At 32.8% G+C, this 14479-nt stretch overlaps 1 protein-coding gene across 1 annotated transcript in view; it reads right to left on the bottom strand.

Annotated features, from left to right (window-relative positions):
- LOC129218500 (trimeric intracellular cation channel type 1B.1-like) overlaps nt 1-14158 on the bottom strand; it is a 38483-nt gene extending 24325 nt beyond the window's left edge. The window contains exons 1-2 of the mRNA XM_054852785.1: nt 13895-14158; nt 6204-6360 (exon numbers count right to left, since the gene is read on the bottom strand). Coding sequence (XP_054708760.1) covers nt 6204-6360; nt 13895-14015 — 278 coding nt within the window. The 5' untranslated portion in view covers nt 14016-14158. The remainder of the gene's footprint in view (nt 1-6203; nt 6361-13894) is intronic.
- Nucleotides 14159-14479: the final 321 nt, after the last annotated feature.

Genomic DNA, 14479 nt, shown 5'->3' with positions numbered 1-14479 from the left:
GTGGAACCCTACTCTATAAATCACTAGGGCGTAAGGTTAAAATATAATGGAATTATTTTCAAGATGAACTCTTGACTAGTGCGATAAAGACTTTAAAAAATCTGACCCTTATTAGACTACTGCTTCCTTGAAATCTCTCAGTCAGCTATGAAGATATATAACAATATTAGCTGGGGGTCAGGGGGCTTATTTCAGGTAGTATACATACCTACTTCTACCTGCACTTTGGAGTTCAAGACTAAAACATCAATTTTTTTTTTACATCAGAACTTATTGGTAACAGAAGGGACTTGCAAGATGCCTTACAAGTTGAGGATCAATTAAAGGACAACTGGATCTTAACAGATATCTGTGTCATTTGCGGCCGTATCAGAGTCCCACTTTTCAGCAGTGTCATATAACCTAAACAAAACTCTGAGACACAAAATAGGATACAGGATAACTTGTATAGTGAGATAAATAAAAGCAAGACCAACAGGACTAAAAGCTAACAACAAACAGGACTTTTATCAGGAAAATCATAATTATGACTTTTGACTTTGAATTCTTTGCTGCCTTTTTTATTGATATATAATCCATATTTATTGTATGTAAATATATATATATACAAATACAAATACAAAAGTGACGACCAGCAACAGGCTCTGGGCCCAGCTAGACTGGTCCTAGTCAATTTACAATCCCCAGTGAAGATCAATGGCCCTCTTAAAACTGTCTACTCCTTTACTCATTACCACCTCTTCCGGTAAGCTGTTCCAAGGTTCCACTACCCTGCTAAAATAATAATTTTTCCTAATATCCATGTTAGTCTGAGATTTAAATAGCTTTAAAAAATTACCCCTTGTCCTGTTTTCAGTGCTAAACTTTAGCCCCGTAACATCTTTCGTTTTAATAAATTTAAACAGCTGAATCATGTCCCCTCGGTTTCTTCTTTGCTCAAGACTGTACATTTTTAGCCTTCTAAGCCTGGAATCATAATCTAAGTGGGAAAGTCCACTTATTAGCCTTGTAGCCCACCTTTGAACCATTTCCAATACATTAATGTCTTTCTTAAGATAAGGAGACCAAAACTGAACAGCATACTCCAAATGGGGTCTTACCAAACTTCTATATAAGGGCAGAAGAACTTCTTTAGATTTATTTGAAATAGATCTATTGATAAACCCAAGCATCTTATTGGCTTTGTTGCTAGCAATGCTGCACTGTTGGCTAAACTTTAAAGCCTGACTTATTAAGACCCCCAGATCAGTAACTTTGTCTGCCTGACTAATGACTGAACCTTGCAAATAATAGCTTGTACACTTATTTCCATGCCCTAAATGTAGCACTTGACATTTCCCAACATTAACAGCCATACCCCATTTATCAGCTCACTCCGTAATATGATCTAGATCCTCTTGCAGCTGATTTGCTTGTTCTTCATTTTCTACAGTCCCCATAACTTTGACATCATCAGCAAAACAATTCATGTTCCCAGAAATATTTTTGTGAATATCGTTCATAAAGACAATAAACAAAACAGGCCCTAACACTGATCCTTGAGGAACCCCGCTTAAGACCTCACTCCAATTAGAATAATTTCCCCTTACAACTACTCTTTGTTTCCTTCCGGTCAGCCAGTTTTTTACCCAAATGAAAGTTTTCCCTCCTATTCCTATATCAGCTAATTTGCTAAGTAGAGCAACATGCGGTACCTTATCAAAAGCTTTTTGAAAATCAATGTAAACAACATCTACAGGCTTCTTATTGTCCAAAGCCATGGTAACTTTGTCATAGAAATGTAATAAATTAGTTGCACAAGATTTACCTTTCCTGAAACCATACTGAAAACTAGTCAATAGATTATTAGTCTCTAGAAAATTTACTATCTTAATTTTCATCAATGTTTCAAAAATTTTGCAAACCACCGAAGTTAGACTCACAGGTCTATAATTTCCCGCACTCCCTTTAGACACTTTCTTGAAGAGCGGTGTAATGTTAGCCAGCTTCCAGTCCTCTGGCACTGTCCCCGAATTATAAGAAGCATTAAAAATGTTTGCGACTACATCTGCTAATTCCTCTGCACATTCAACTAAAATTTTCGGATAGATATTATCTGGCCCCGGAGCCTTAGTCTCTTTAATTTTTTTCAAATGAAGTAAAACGTCATCCCTGGAAAATACAAATTCCTCAAGTTGTACTATAGCTTGTGTCTTGTTGGTGTCAACTGTTGAGATACAGTTATCGTTAAAAACACTCGAAAAAAAGTTATTAAGATCATTAGCAATATTACTATCGTCCTGAATCAAAATTCCGTGCTCATCAACCAGTGGCCCAATATGACTATTTCGAACTTTCCCCGAATTAGCGTATGCAAAAAACCTCTTGGGATTCCTGTTTATGTTATCTGCCAGTCTTTGCTCCAACTCTCTTTTCTGAATCCATACCAAATACTTAAATTTATGCCTTGCCTTACAACATTGGAGCCTATCTGCACTGTGACCTGTTTCTCTAAACCTATGAAAAGCAGCTTGCTTGTAATTTAGAGCGTCGTTAGTTTCCCTGGAGAACCACATTGGCCAAATTTTAGTGTTGACACCCTTTCTCCTAAAAGGAACATGATCCCTAACCGTATTTGCTAGATTTTCCTTAAACTCTGCCCACTTAAGATTCACATCGCTATTGTCCAACCCAGAAGAAAAACTGCTTTCAAACTCTGCCGAAGTGCCACAAAGTCAGTATTTCTGAAATTGGGCACAAACCTAAAATTCTCTACTTTGTGCATATCAAATTTAATCCCAAACCTAATACTGTTGTGGTCACTATCTCCAATGTGTTCCCCTACACATAACCCCTGAACAGAGCCTTCCATGTCGCAGAAAACTAGATCCAAAATCGCGTCCTGTCGAGTACCCTGAGTTACAATTAGATCTAAGAAACAGTCACCAATTACTTTCAAAAATTCCTCTTCTCTGCTATTACTATGGTAAAAATTATTCCAATCAATTCCTGGAAAATTAAAATCTCCCATTATGATGACTGACCCCTTGCTAGAAATGTCACGAATAATACTAAACATCTGTTCATCTTGACCCTGGCTTAAGTTGGGTGGCCTATAAATATTCCCTAAACGTATTTTTTTGCCCTTATTACTAATCAACTCCAGCCAAATCATATCAATCTCATTAGGTTTATCATTAATTACCAATTCATTGCAAATTAAAGTGTCTCTGACATAAAATAAAACCCCACCACCTTTTTTACCTACTCTATCTTGTCTAAACAAATTATACCCAGCAATAGATAATAAATCATCATCACTTTCGGTAGCCCATGTCTCGGTAACTCCAATAATATCCAACCTCTCTTCTATAATTATGCTTTTCAATTCTTCCATCTTGTTCCTAATACTACGAGCATTTGTATAAAAAACCTTAAGTAAGCCCATCTTACTTTTATTTAATGCTGCACGATTGTTTGAATCCCAACTGTTAAAATCTTTTCTCTTATTAGCAACCCTATTTCCGTTTGGACTCAAATCCCAATAGTTAGTACCCTTTCGAATTCTGCTCCTTAAACCATACCCCCCATTCCAACTTAGTTTTTTAATTCTGAAGCCTCTAAAATCAAACCACTAACTATTTTGACCCCTGTAGAGCTCAGATGCAGGCCATCCCTAGCAATCCAATCTCGTTTACATTTACTCCACACATCAATAAACCTGATACTACGCTTAACGCAAATTTCCTTGAGTACCAGGTTCATACACCTAGCCCGTTGGTTTAACCAACTCCTATGCACTCCATACCTGGGAAGCAAACCAACCACTTGGACATTTGCCAAACAGTTGGTTGCTTTGTCCAACAGGGAATCCCATTCCTTTGTAAACTCATCATTTTTACTATGGCCTACATCGTTAGTTCCCACCCACAAAGTAACTACATCCTCTTTATTAAATACCCCCTTCTTTTCAGCAACCCTATTTACATCTCTCACCCGAGCCCCTGGCAAACAACATCTAGCCACCTTACGTCTAACTCTGCCTATTGAGTTTCCCACCTCACGCACCATTGAATCTCCCAAAATTATACCCTTTGTTTCCCAGTCAGTCGCCTCAGCAATAACTTTCCCCTTTACCTCTGGAATTTTCCCACTATCTAACACACCAGAGTTTCCGCTACGGTCGCATTTTTAGCATAATGCGAAAACACTATCTGACTTGCTAAAATAAAGCAATGCATTTTCGCTTTTTTGCTCAAATAAAAAATAAATTAATTTTTTAAAAAAAGAAGAAATCTATGTTCCTAGAGAGGAAGCATGTATGGCGATAATCAACTTAATCTTTTTTAAATCTTAGCTAAGATGTTTAAACTACAATTAAGTTCAATAACTATTAGTCTTATCTAGCATTATGTCCCCCCAATAACTGCTTTATTAGGAAGAGGAGACTGCAACGTTCTAAACACCAATCGTGTTTTCTTTTTTTATTTTATGTTTTAAAAAAATAGCTGTTGTACTTATTTCTTCAAAGATGTCACAGATGAAATATGAATTTTATTTTCAACTGGAGATGAAACACACTGAGGCATATATAAATATGAGAATCCCACATCCTTTTTACTAACTTCCTCCTTTAATTCTGGAATATTCCCACTATCTAACACACAGCTAATACCAACTTCCTTTTTGCTAACTTCCCCCTTTCCCTCTGGAGTGTTTACCCCATCTACATGCCTACAGCCTAATGCTAACTCACCCTCCAAAGTAAGCATCCTAACTCTGATTTCTGAGAGTTCAACACAATTTGTGCAAATAAAATCCTTCTCAGACTCATCCTTCCCCTTAAACAAGCAGAACATCTGACATAGGTCACAAGAAATCCACTTGTCCCCTTTACCACTTTTAACCTCCTTCATTATGCATATAACTCCCATTCTAGCTCAAAATGGTACACTTAAAAGGTCAGTACAAAAATAAAAAATTGGAGAAATAATGCTAATTATTAGAATTAGAAAGCATTGGAAGTAAAAGATACAAATATTACTAAATCCTAAGACAAGCAGTAAAATAAAATAAACAAGTTACACCCTAAACAGAGCACTCAGGCTTAACAAGAAATCAGAACAATTTAGGCTTAGCTACACAGAATAGAAAAACACTTTAAGAAAGCAAGTAAATCAAAAATAAGACTTAAAAAGCACAAGAATACTTAATTATATGATGAAATACAATAAAAATACTGAAACTAAAGTAGTAAAATAAACAATTACAGTAAAAAATCACTTATCTCAGGAGCAGCAAAAACATTCCCCAGCAACTCTAGCGCCCTCTATATATATATTGACATACAATCCTTTTTACTTCCTTTTACACAGTAAAGGAAGTATTGTATTCACGGAAAAATTTTCACTCAAAAATCGGCCATAATTTCCATTTTGCTCACCCCTGAATGAATATTGATTTTTTTTTTCAACCTGGCGTGGATATATGCCTAAAAACATATAGACACCCAAAATATCCATTTTGACGATCCCCAAGTTAATTACGAGTTTCCTCGTGATGTCAGCATGTATGTATGTGCACATGTATCTCGCATAACTCAAGAACGGTATGTCCTTGAACGTTGAAATTTGTACGTAGACCCCCTAGTGGGGTCTAGTTGTGTACTTCTCTTAACAGTGCTACAATACAGCTCAACACCACTGATGTCCAAAGCTATGTTCATGCCCTACGATTTTTAGTTGCACTATTCACTGCCATTTTTTAAGTGTAAAGTGTGGTAATTAAGTGTTGTGAGTAATTAAACAAGTATGTGCTGTAATAAGTGTCATCTTCCTTTTAACATAACATCACAATAGGTGCATAAAGCAAGTTTAAATCCTAAAATTAAAATATCAAAAATTCAATACATGAAGGAGAAAAATGACGAAAATAATAAAATGTACTGCAGAAGTGTAAATTTGTTTAGAAAGCAGATGGATTTCATGCAATATTCATCATTAATCACTTCATACCTTCTGTGTTTCAAATGCATTTCAAATTTATCCATTTTGATGTGAATGTTTAAATTCTTTAATCCTATTAAGTTACTTTTACTACACTACTTTTGTAACATAGCAGATGTTAACAACTTTCAGTGTCATAAGTCCAACAATGCACTTAGTTTCTTTAATGAAAAGCAAATTATGCAAAATGATATGCAGATAAAATATGTAAATACCTACCATGCCGCTGTTGCAAGTAAAAGGGAGTTTGAGTTTTTAAAAGATGCTAGGATAGGTTCTCCTAATAGGAAGCTTGCAAACATAGCACCTCCATAAATGGATAACATACAGGTTACCCAACATGCCAGTGGGTGCTTGCGGGAAAAGAGGTGAGCACCTATTGAAGCAAATGGTTCTATATTAGTTATACAATAAACATCGAGTTCATATAGTAGTTAAATGGTATGAGTTAAACATAATATGGTTGAGTATATGTCACGAAAATTCTATATACAAATCACTTGAATTGCATTTTAAGATGGCAAGACAACTATATTTTCTATTATAGAGGGAGAAAATTTGAAAATTTAATTCTAGAGCAGAACCATACAGCAAAAAATTAAAATGTTTAATTCCTGTAGTAGAAGGCATACTTCTGTAATGTTTGTGAAAAGAAGACATGTATTTTTGATGTACATTATTATTAAACTAATTTATTATTATTATTATTATTTTAAAGTAATATGCATATGTTGTCCAAATCAATACTGCTGAAATTTAATGTTTAATTCTTAAATAAAACAAGCTATTCAACACAACTAAAAGTTGCATTAAAATAAATCCATCAAATAATTAAATTAAGCTATTAAAATTAAAATGCAAAAACACAAGTCATTAACTAGAATAAAAAGTTCTATTAAAATATAAAATTAAAATATGAGAGGTCAAAATGGCAAACAGCTTTTTAAGCAATGGGATTTTTTTTTTGTTGCCTATTTTGCATTTTTCTTATCATGATAACTCTCTCAGGAATATGGCTTAAAACTAAGAGTTCTGGGGAGTTGATACCTCAATTCTCGCTCACCTGTGCCCAGGGCTTTATCAGGCCAAAGCGATATCCAGGCCCTGGTAAATTCGGTGCCCCTCACACAACAAAATCAGCAGATTTTCAAAGTAATTATTACAAAAAGGGGGAAAAAATGTCAATGTATGGCCTTTAAATATATCAGCTATAGAATACAACTCTTTTATTGAAATGGCACTTGATCCATGAGATTACATCAGAAATTTGAAATGATACCATTCCATGAAATTCTGGTGCAAATTAAAAGATGAATGTTCTCAATTGTCATGAAATTCCTTGTTGGAACTTTTACAATTTGCAACTACAGGGTGACCAGTAGATAACGCATCGAAAATAAATGTCAATTTCTCGCAATGTGTTCTTCGTTTCACATTAAGTTGGCACTGAAGGGAAAGCTAGGCGAGCCGAATTGCAGCCGTTGTCAAGGAAACGAGGTTACTCTGCGTAGGGCGCGTGCCAGTCAGCGGCGCGACTTGCCGAATTTGGCGAGGGAAAAAAAATAATTTAAACTACCAAGAACGAAACAACAAAAATTTTCATATTTTTATCACAAATGCAAGGTTGTGAATGGGATTTCATTTTACAGCGGCGGAGAGTTATCGGTCACAAAGTAATTAACAAATAATTCATGCCAACCATTACTTCGGAATTGGGAAAAGGTTCCATTCTGTCTTTTTATACATATGTATATGAATCAAAGAAGTACCTTTGTGCAGAAAAGTAAAAGAAAATGTAACAGCGTTAAATCGTTAAAAAGAGAACTACAAACACCTGTTTTGAGGTTTCAAGGAGCCCCTTTTTCATCGAAAAAAAAAGATTGTGCTCACTTTTCTGCATTAAAACTGGGTGTTCCTTGAAACCCCGAAACACGTGTCTGTAATTCTCGGCAAATTTGTTGTTTTATTCAACGTTGTTTTATTGTCTAAAATAATATACTTCAACCCTGTATAAGCGTTTTCCTTTTATACACTCTAGTAAAAACGGTAAAGATCAAAGATTAAATCTCCAGTTTTGATTAAAAAAAATAAAAAAAGTCGCCCTTTTAAAAAAATTCTATTCAAATAAAAAACTTAGAAACTTCATGGAAACAATTAGCTATTACTGCATTCCGGAGCTTAGAAAAGATATTAATTTTGAATTTTTCAAAAAAAAAAAAGATCGATTTTAAGCTTAACTTATTTATGAAAAAAGTTAAAAATAATAAACGAAAATGCATCGAGGTTTGTGCAAATAGAAAAGTTATGGCACTCAATTTTGCGTGACTGTGAAAGTATATGACTAACCCCGAAACTCAATATATTAAAAATTATTTTACTTACCTTAGCGTAGTTAATGTATCCTACTTTATAAGCATCCTACTTTATAAGTATACTTTGGGAGTGAGTAAATTTACTTCCTATAAAAAATTAATTTAAGGAGGGGTTCTAAACCTCGAGGGGGTGGGGCGAATTAATTTCGTATTTCGAGAGAGATGTGTATGTTTCAAATTTAAAATGAAAAGTAAAACTTCTTCATGCAGCAATTCATCGGTGTAAATTTAATAGTGTATCTGTACATACGTGAGAGCATTTTATTTTTTTTTCCTCCATAAACTTTTCAAACGAACCAAAAAAAAAAAAAAAAGAATTTTGCCGTAGCAAGGATTTGTACACAACAAGTATTCATTACATTCAAACAAAATTCGGCTTTCTTCCATTTTTTCACAATAATTTTCTTGAAGTTTGGGCTCATTATGTAAGAAGCGAAAGCTATTTAAAACTACCAAGTAAATAAATCTCAAATTCAAAGAAAAAAAAAATCCCGGTGTATTTGTAATTTCAGCATGTAAATAATTGAAAACTAATATTTTCATTTCATTTTTTATTTCTTACTCACGAAAACGGTTTTTAAAAATGTATTCAATTGCTTGGAAATAACGATGAAAAGCATAAATGAGAAAACAGACCAGGCGGAAATAGCGAAAACGCTTTGAACACAATGTGGAGAGTTCATTCAAGAGTCATAATGACAATCAGATGTTTTTCCTTGGGCGATGCGAAGTGGGGAGAAACGAGTTCTGGGGGGTTTGCCAGTCCACAGGAAGCCCGCCAAGGTTAACCTTGAAAACACAAGTCTTCGCCAAGACAGAAGTCGAGTTACGGCGCTTTGATTTTCCTTTCGAAATCAAATTCTTACAAATTAAGCATATTTAACACACAACAACTTCAACTATATGTCTCAACCACATACAGTCTCTATTTTTTTCACAACATTTATGAATTTACACCCGTTTAAACCTCCAAATTTACTAGAACTACTTCTCGTCGCGGAGTAGCACATCTCGTACCTTTCCCTTCAGTGCCAACTTAGATTGAAACATACTATAGTTTATCAAATCCAAACTTGAGTTACATTCAGTTCAGTGCATTGACGGATTTTTTTTACATTGAGCTTGCATTTGTTGTTTATTTTTCAGCATGAATCTCAATAGATATGTGAATAGGCAGAATTGGCACATTTGGAGCACAGAGAATCCCCACTTTGCAATTGAAAAGTCTCTACAACCCCAACGAGTGACTGTTTGGTATGTGCTTTCAAGTCGAGGCACAGTTGGAGTGAATGTTTTCCAACAGACTGTCACTTCTGAACAATACGAGGAAATCATGAGAAATCAGTTCATTCCAGCAATTCAAAGTGAGCCGGATTTCGAAAGCATGTGGCTCATGCAAGATGGGGCACTACCTCATCGTACCAATGAAGTGTTTGATCTACTTAAAGAGCACTATAATGAACAATTTTTGGCTTTAGGGTACACAAAATTCAAAAATAAGAGCATGGATTGGGCACCCTTTTTCTACTGACCTTATCCCCTGCAATTCATTTTTGTGGGATTATATTAAAAACAAAGTTTACACTGGAAACACCAAGAGCATTGAGAACTTGAAAACTGATTCAGATGGTTATTGAAAGCATTGACATTTTGACTCTTCAGCGAGTGATGCAGAATTTTGCTCTTCGTTTACGCCATATCATAGTTAGAGATGGAAGACACATCGAAGATGTATTAAACTAAATCCCATGTATTGTACTTCATTTTAGAATTTAAATAGAATTTTTTCAATCAGTAGTTTTTGAGAAATTATTTTTTAACTTCAGAGCATTAATTACTGGTCATTCTGTAAATTTATGTTCTCAACTTATCTGTTGACAAAAATTATATATCACCACAGACTATTACATTTTTTTTTGAGTCGAAAAAAAAGTTATTTTGACAAAAAAGCTCTTTTTTTGAAAATAAATCAATTCTAGAATGCTGTACACATTCTATACTATTGAGGAAAAAATAGGGGATCCAAGAAAATAGTCGATATTCAAAAGGGTTCCATTTATCAAACAAGTTAAGAAACTCTGTACTAAACAATATTATAAACTACTGTAGAACCTTAATAATTTCTTCTCAAATCAATGTCAAACATTTATATAGGGTTGTTTAAATAAAATTTATTATCAAAAACATATTTCTTTTATTCTCTTGAATTTTTAACAGCTTTTTTTTTAAAAAATCAAAAGATAAGGAATTCGGATAAAAATTAAAAATTCTACTATAAGGCTTATTATTTAACTGCAGGAGCTCATGGACCCTCTCAATAACCGCAAATTACAACAGTTATGGTACATATGATGAGGGGCGGATACAGACAAGCATTTTTTCGGGGGGGGGGGGGAGGTCATGCTGAAAAATATAGAGTTTTACGTATGAAAACTTTCTGGAACTCTTTGGGTTTTAATCAATCAAAATCATCAAATCAGACAGGAATAAGGCGCCTAGTAGGGTATAAACTTTATTAATTAATTTCAGAAGTAATGAAAGAAAGTATTATTTAAAGTTTTACAAAATCAAACAATTAATAATTTTAAGGTAATGGAAAGCACTTACATTTTATTCATTAAGTATTTGAACACAATGTGTAATAATATATTTGCTTGATGTTCCAACATTCATCCATTATCTTGCATGCAATTATTAAATTATGATCACATACAATTATGATGCATGGATCAAATTGTCAACAGTTAGGGGGGGGATCAAGACCCCCATGACTCACCCCTTCTATCTGCCCCATGCATATGATGTATAAAAGTTAATATAACCCAAGATATAATAGCAATTTAGATTAACAAATTAGTAAAATTAGTAATACAGTATGTAAACAAAAACACACACAGAAATATATTAACAATAACACTCAACAAATGTATTCAATACATGTTAAACTACTCAAAAATGCTTCAATTACGGAACTTAAAAAAAAATATTGATTATGGGAATGTGTGTGTGTGTTGGGGGGGGGGGACGTAATGAAAATTTATATGCCCATGTGGTAATCAGGTCCAGATTACAAGTTCAGGTGAAGTTAAGCCTCCTTGCAATGTTAAAAATGATATATATTATGGATATTACAAAGATTCATTACAAAGATCCTCAATGGTGGGTCTTTAAAATGTAAGAATCAGGAAAAAAAATCATTCGATAAAACTACATTTATGAAATTTAGCACCCAGGTTTGGAAATGTAGGGGGTGGAAATTGGACCAAAATACACCAAAGGTAAGCTTATTTCTGACACTGCCTCATAGAACCCATAATTAAAAAGGACCTTTTTAAAAGAAGTTTTGTAGCAGAAAAGGTGCTTTTTTTACTGTTTTTGTATACTACGTGCATACAAAACACCAAGAATTTTTCAATAATATGTTTATTTTCTCAGTAAAAAGCTTTTTGGTTATTAGTTTTTTTTTTAAACCTAAAAATTAAGAAAATTTAGATTTTCAATTGAAATCAAACTCTAGTGGATAAGGAAAACGAAGAAGTTACGTTTCAAAGTCAGGTTTTGTTTATATTTGAGATGAAGTTTTGTTAAAATGTAAAGAGGCAAGGAGGGAACATTGAGAAACGCAAAAAAAAAAAAAAAAAAAAAAAAAAAAAAAAAAAAATAAATAAAGGGCAGGGCACATCAAACCTTAATTTAGAAGGCTAGGGTGCAGCACTCTCCTGAAAAAATGCCTAGAAGAAACACTATTTCTTGTCATTGAATGTTTTATGGGAAACTAAATACAAGTGCTTTGCAGGCAGGGAGCATTGCAATTAATAATGACAGCAATAATAAAAGTACCCCATCTAAATCAAAAAAAAAAAGAAAAAATAAGAAAGTTTAAAACTAACCTATAAACTCAACACATCTTTTAACCTCGCGAATTTAGATTGAAAGACATTTCAGAAGAATTGTAAAACTAATGTGGGGAAGGAAAAAAGAAAAAACAATTTTTTAGGTTAAATTGTGAGCGTATAATTTGATGATGAATAACATTTTAGAGAATAAATTAAGACCATGACTCACTTACCAAAGATCTGCAAACCGTCAAAATTTGTACTGATAGTATTTAGGGCAAAACAGTTACACAAAAGATAAAAAATATGTACAGCTGTTCAATCTTTTATGTCAATAAATAATTTTTGTAGATTCCAATCTATTAATTTTATGACAATCATCTCATAACTTGGCTAGTGGTATTTATTTATTTATAAGGATCATATCTACAAAATAAAAATTAGATAAATAGATTAGTCACTGAACAGCTTGAAAATGTAAATAAAATAATAAACTCAAATAAAATAAAAAGGAAAAACATAAGAAAACAATTTAGTGTGTTAAAACTTTAAATAGGAAATGACAAGCATTAAATATTTTAGATTAATAGATTAGTCACTGAACGGTTTGAAAATATAAATAAAAATAATAAGTAAGAATATAAGAAAACAATGGTTATAAATAGGAAACAACAGCATCGAATAGTGGAGCTAAATAGATACGGCACTGAACACTTTCAAAATATAAATAAACTAATATGTAAAAATATCAGAAAACAATTTAGTATGTTATAACTTTAAATAGGAAATAACAGCATTAAATATTTTAGATACATAGATAAGGAAATGAACAGCTTTAAAATGTACATAAAATAGTAAACTCAAATAAAATAAGAAGTAAATATATAAGAAAACAATCTAGTGCGTTACAACTTTAAATAGGACATGATAGAATTAAATATTTTTAGAACCACAGGCTTAAATTGAAATAAAATTGAGTTACAATGAAAAAGTTTGCATTAATTCATTTTATTAAACTATGTAAATATTTTATTATTTATTTTTCTATTTAATTTCTTATCTAATTGTTTTCTGCTTTACAATTTCAAGATAAACAATAATAGCAATAAATGAACTTATTAAATGGTATTTTGCTACATAGATTTAGGTCATAATTCATGTCTAGATATGTAAAAAAAAAAAAAAACAATAATATAGATTTACTAAAAGGATAGCTTCTTAGACATTAGGATGCTTGGTAGAAGAATTTTGTTCAAAATCATTCTCTATTCTTTTACGAATAAAAACTTTTAAAATGACAGTCAAATTTTTAAGAAAAGGAAGAACGAAATTGTGTGTTAAATATATATTGTGATGCAATACAATAATATTATTACTTCATATAAATATTATAATTAAAACAGATTCATAAAATTAATAACTTAGCATTTGATGTTGATCTATAAATTTAAATGGAGCAATCATTCTAGTTAAATATAGATTTTTCACTTCTTATATCATTCACAATTTCTCCATACACATTATAGGTATTTTATTTCTTTACAATGGAGATCGCCCAAGGATTCAACAGTCAAGATAAATTCAATACAATAATCATAAAGCAGCAATTAGTGGCATAAAATCAAAGAACCAATTACCGTAAAAATTAATGATTTTGACAATAAACAAACGTATATCAAGGAATCGCAAATTTTTTACAAACCTGCCGATAGGTCCTCCTTAACGTAAAGACATGTAATTACACAGTGACAAAATTCAAAATAAGGAAACATCTGAAGTTTTGACACTTGGTTTGCAATTTCCAAAAAAGCTTCGGGATCCATTTTAAATCCGGTATTTTGTTACACAAATAAAATTGAACCAGGACGTGGATTTTCACAATTCACAGGCTAAACTAGATAGGAGAGGAAGAAAAAAGAACCCAGAGATCGGATCCGATCAGAATACCCTTAACAGAAGAACAACACAAAACTGCTTCTGCGGCTGCGCAGGGATGCTGGAAGATGCGGTTAACTATTGTTAAAAGATAGATAAGAAGAACAAGACCGCTGATGTACAGAAACAAGGGAAGGAGATGACGAATGATTTAATTTGTAGTTTTGCAAGCATTTAACTGACTATAAAAATGACTAAAAGTTGGTATCAACAAAAGTGGTAACGACGGAAAAAGTTTCGATGTCATCTCATTTCACTGATACAATATGCAAATATTTTTTTCATGTTAAAGATTTTAAATACTGAAGATGATTTTAAAGACAGAAGAAAAAATGTGTTGCAGCTAAAAATC

Source organism: Uloborus diversus, chromosome 3 (assembly GCF_026930045.1).
Source record: "Uloborus diversus isolate 005 chromosome 3, Udiv.v.3.1, whole genome shotgun sequence".
NCBI classification, from domain to species: domain Eukaryota; kingdom Metazoa; phylum Arthropoda; class Arachnida; order Araneae; family Uloboridae; genus Uloborus; species Uloborus diversus.
Note: the sequence above shows the minus strand (reverse complement) of the source record. Positions and strands in the feature narration are given on the sequence as shown.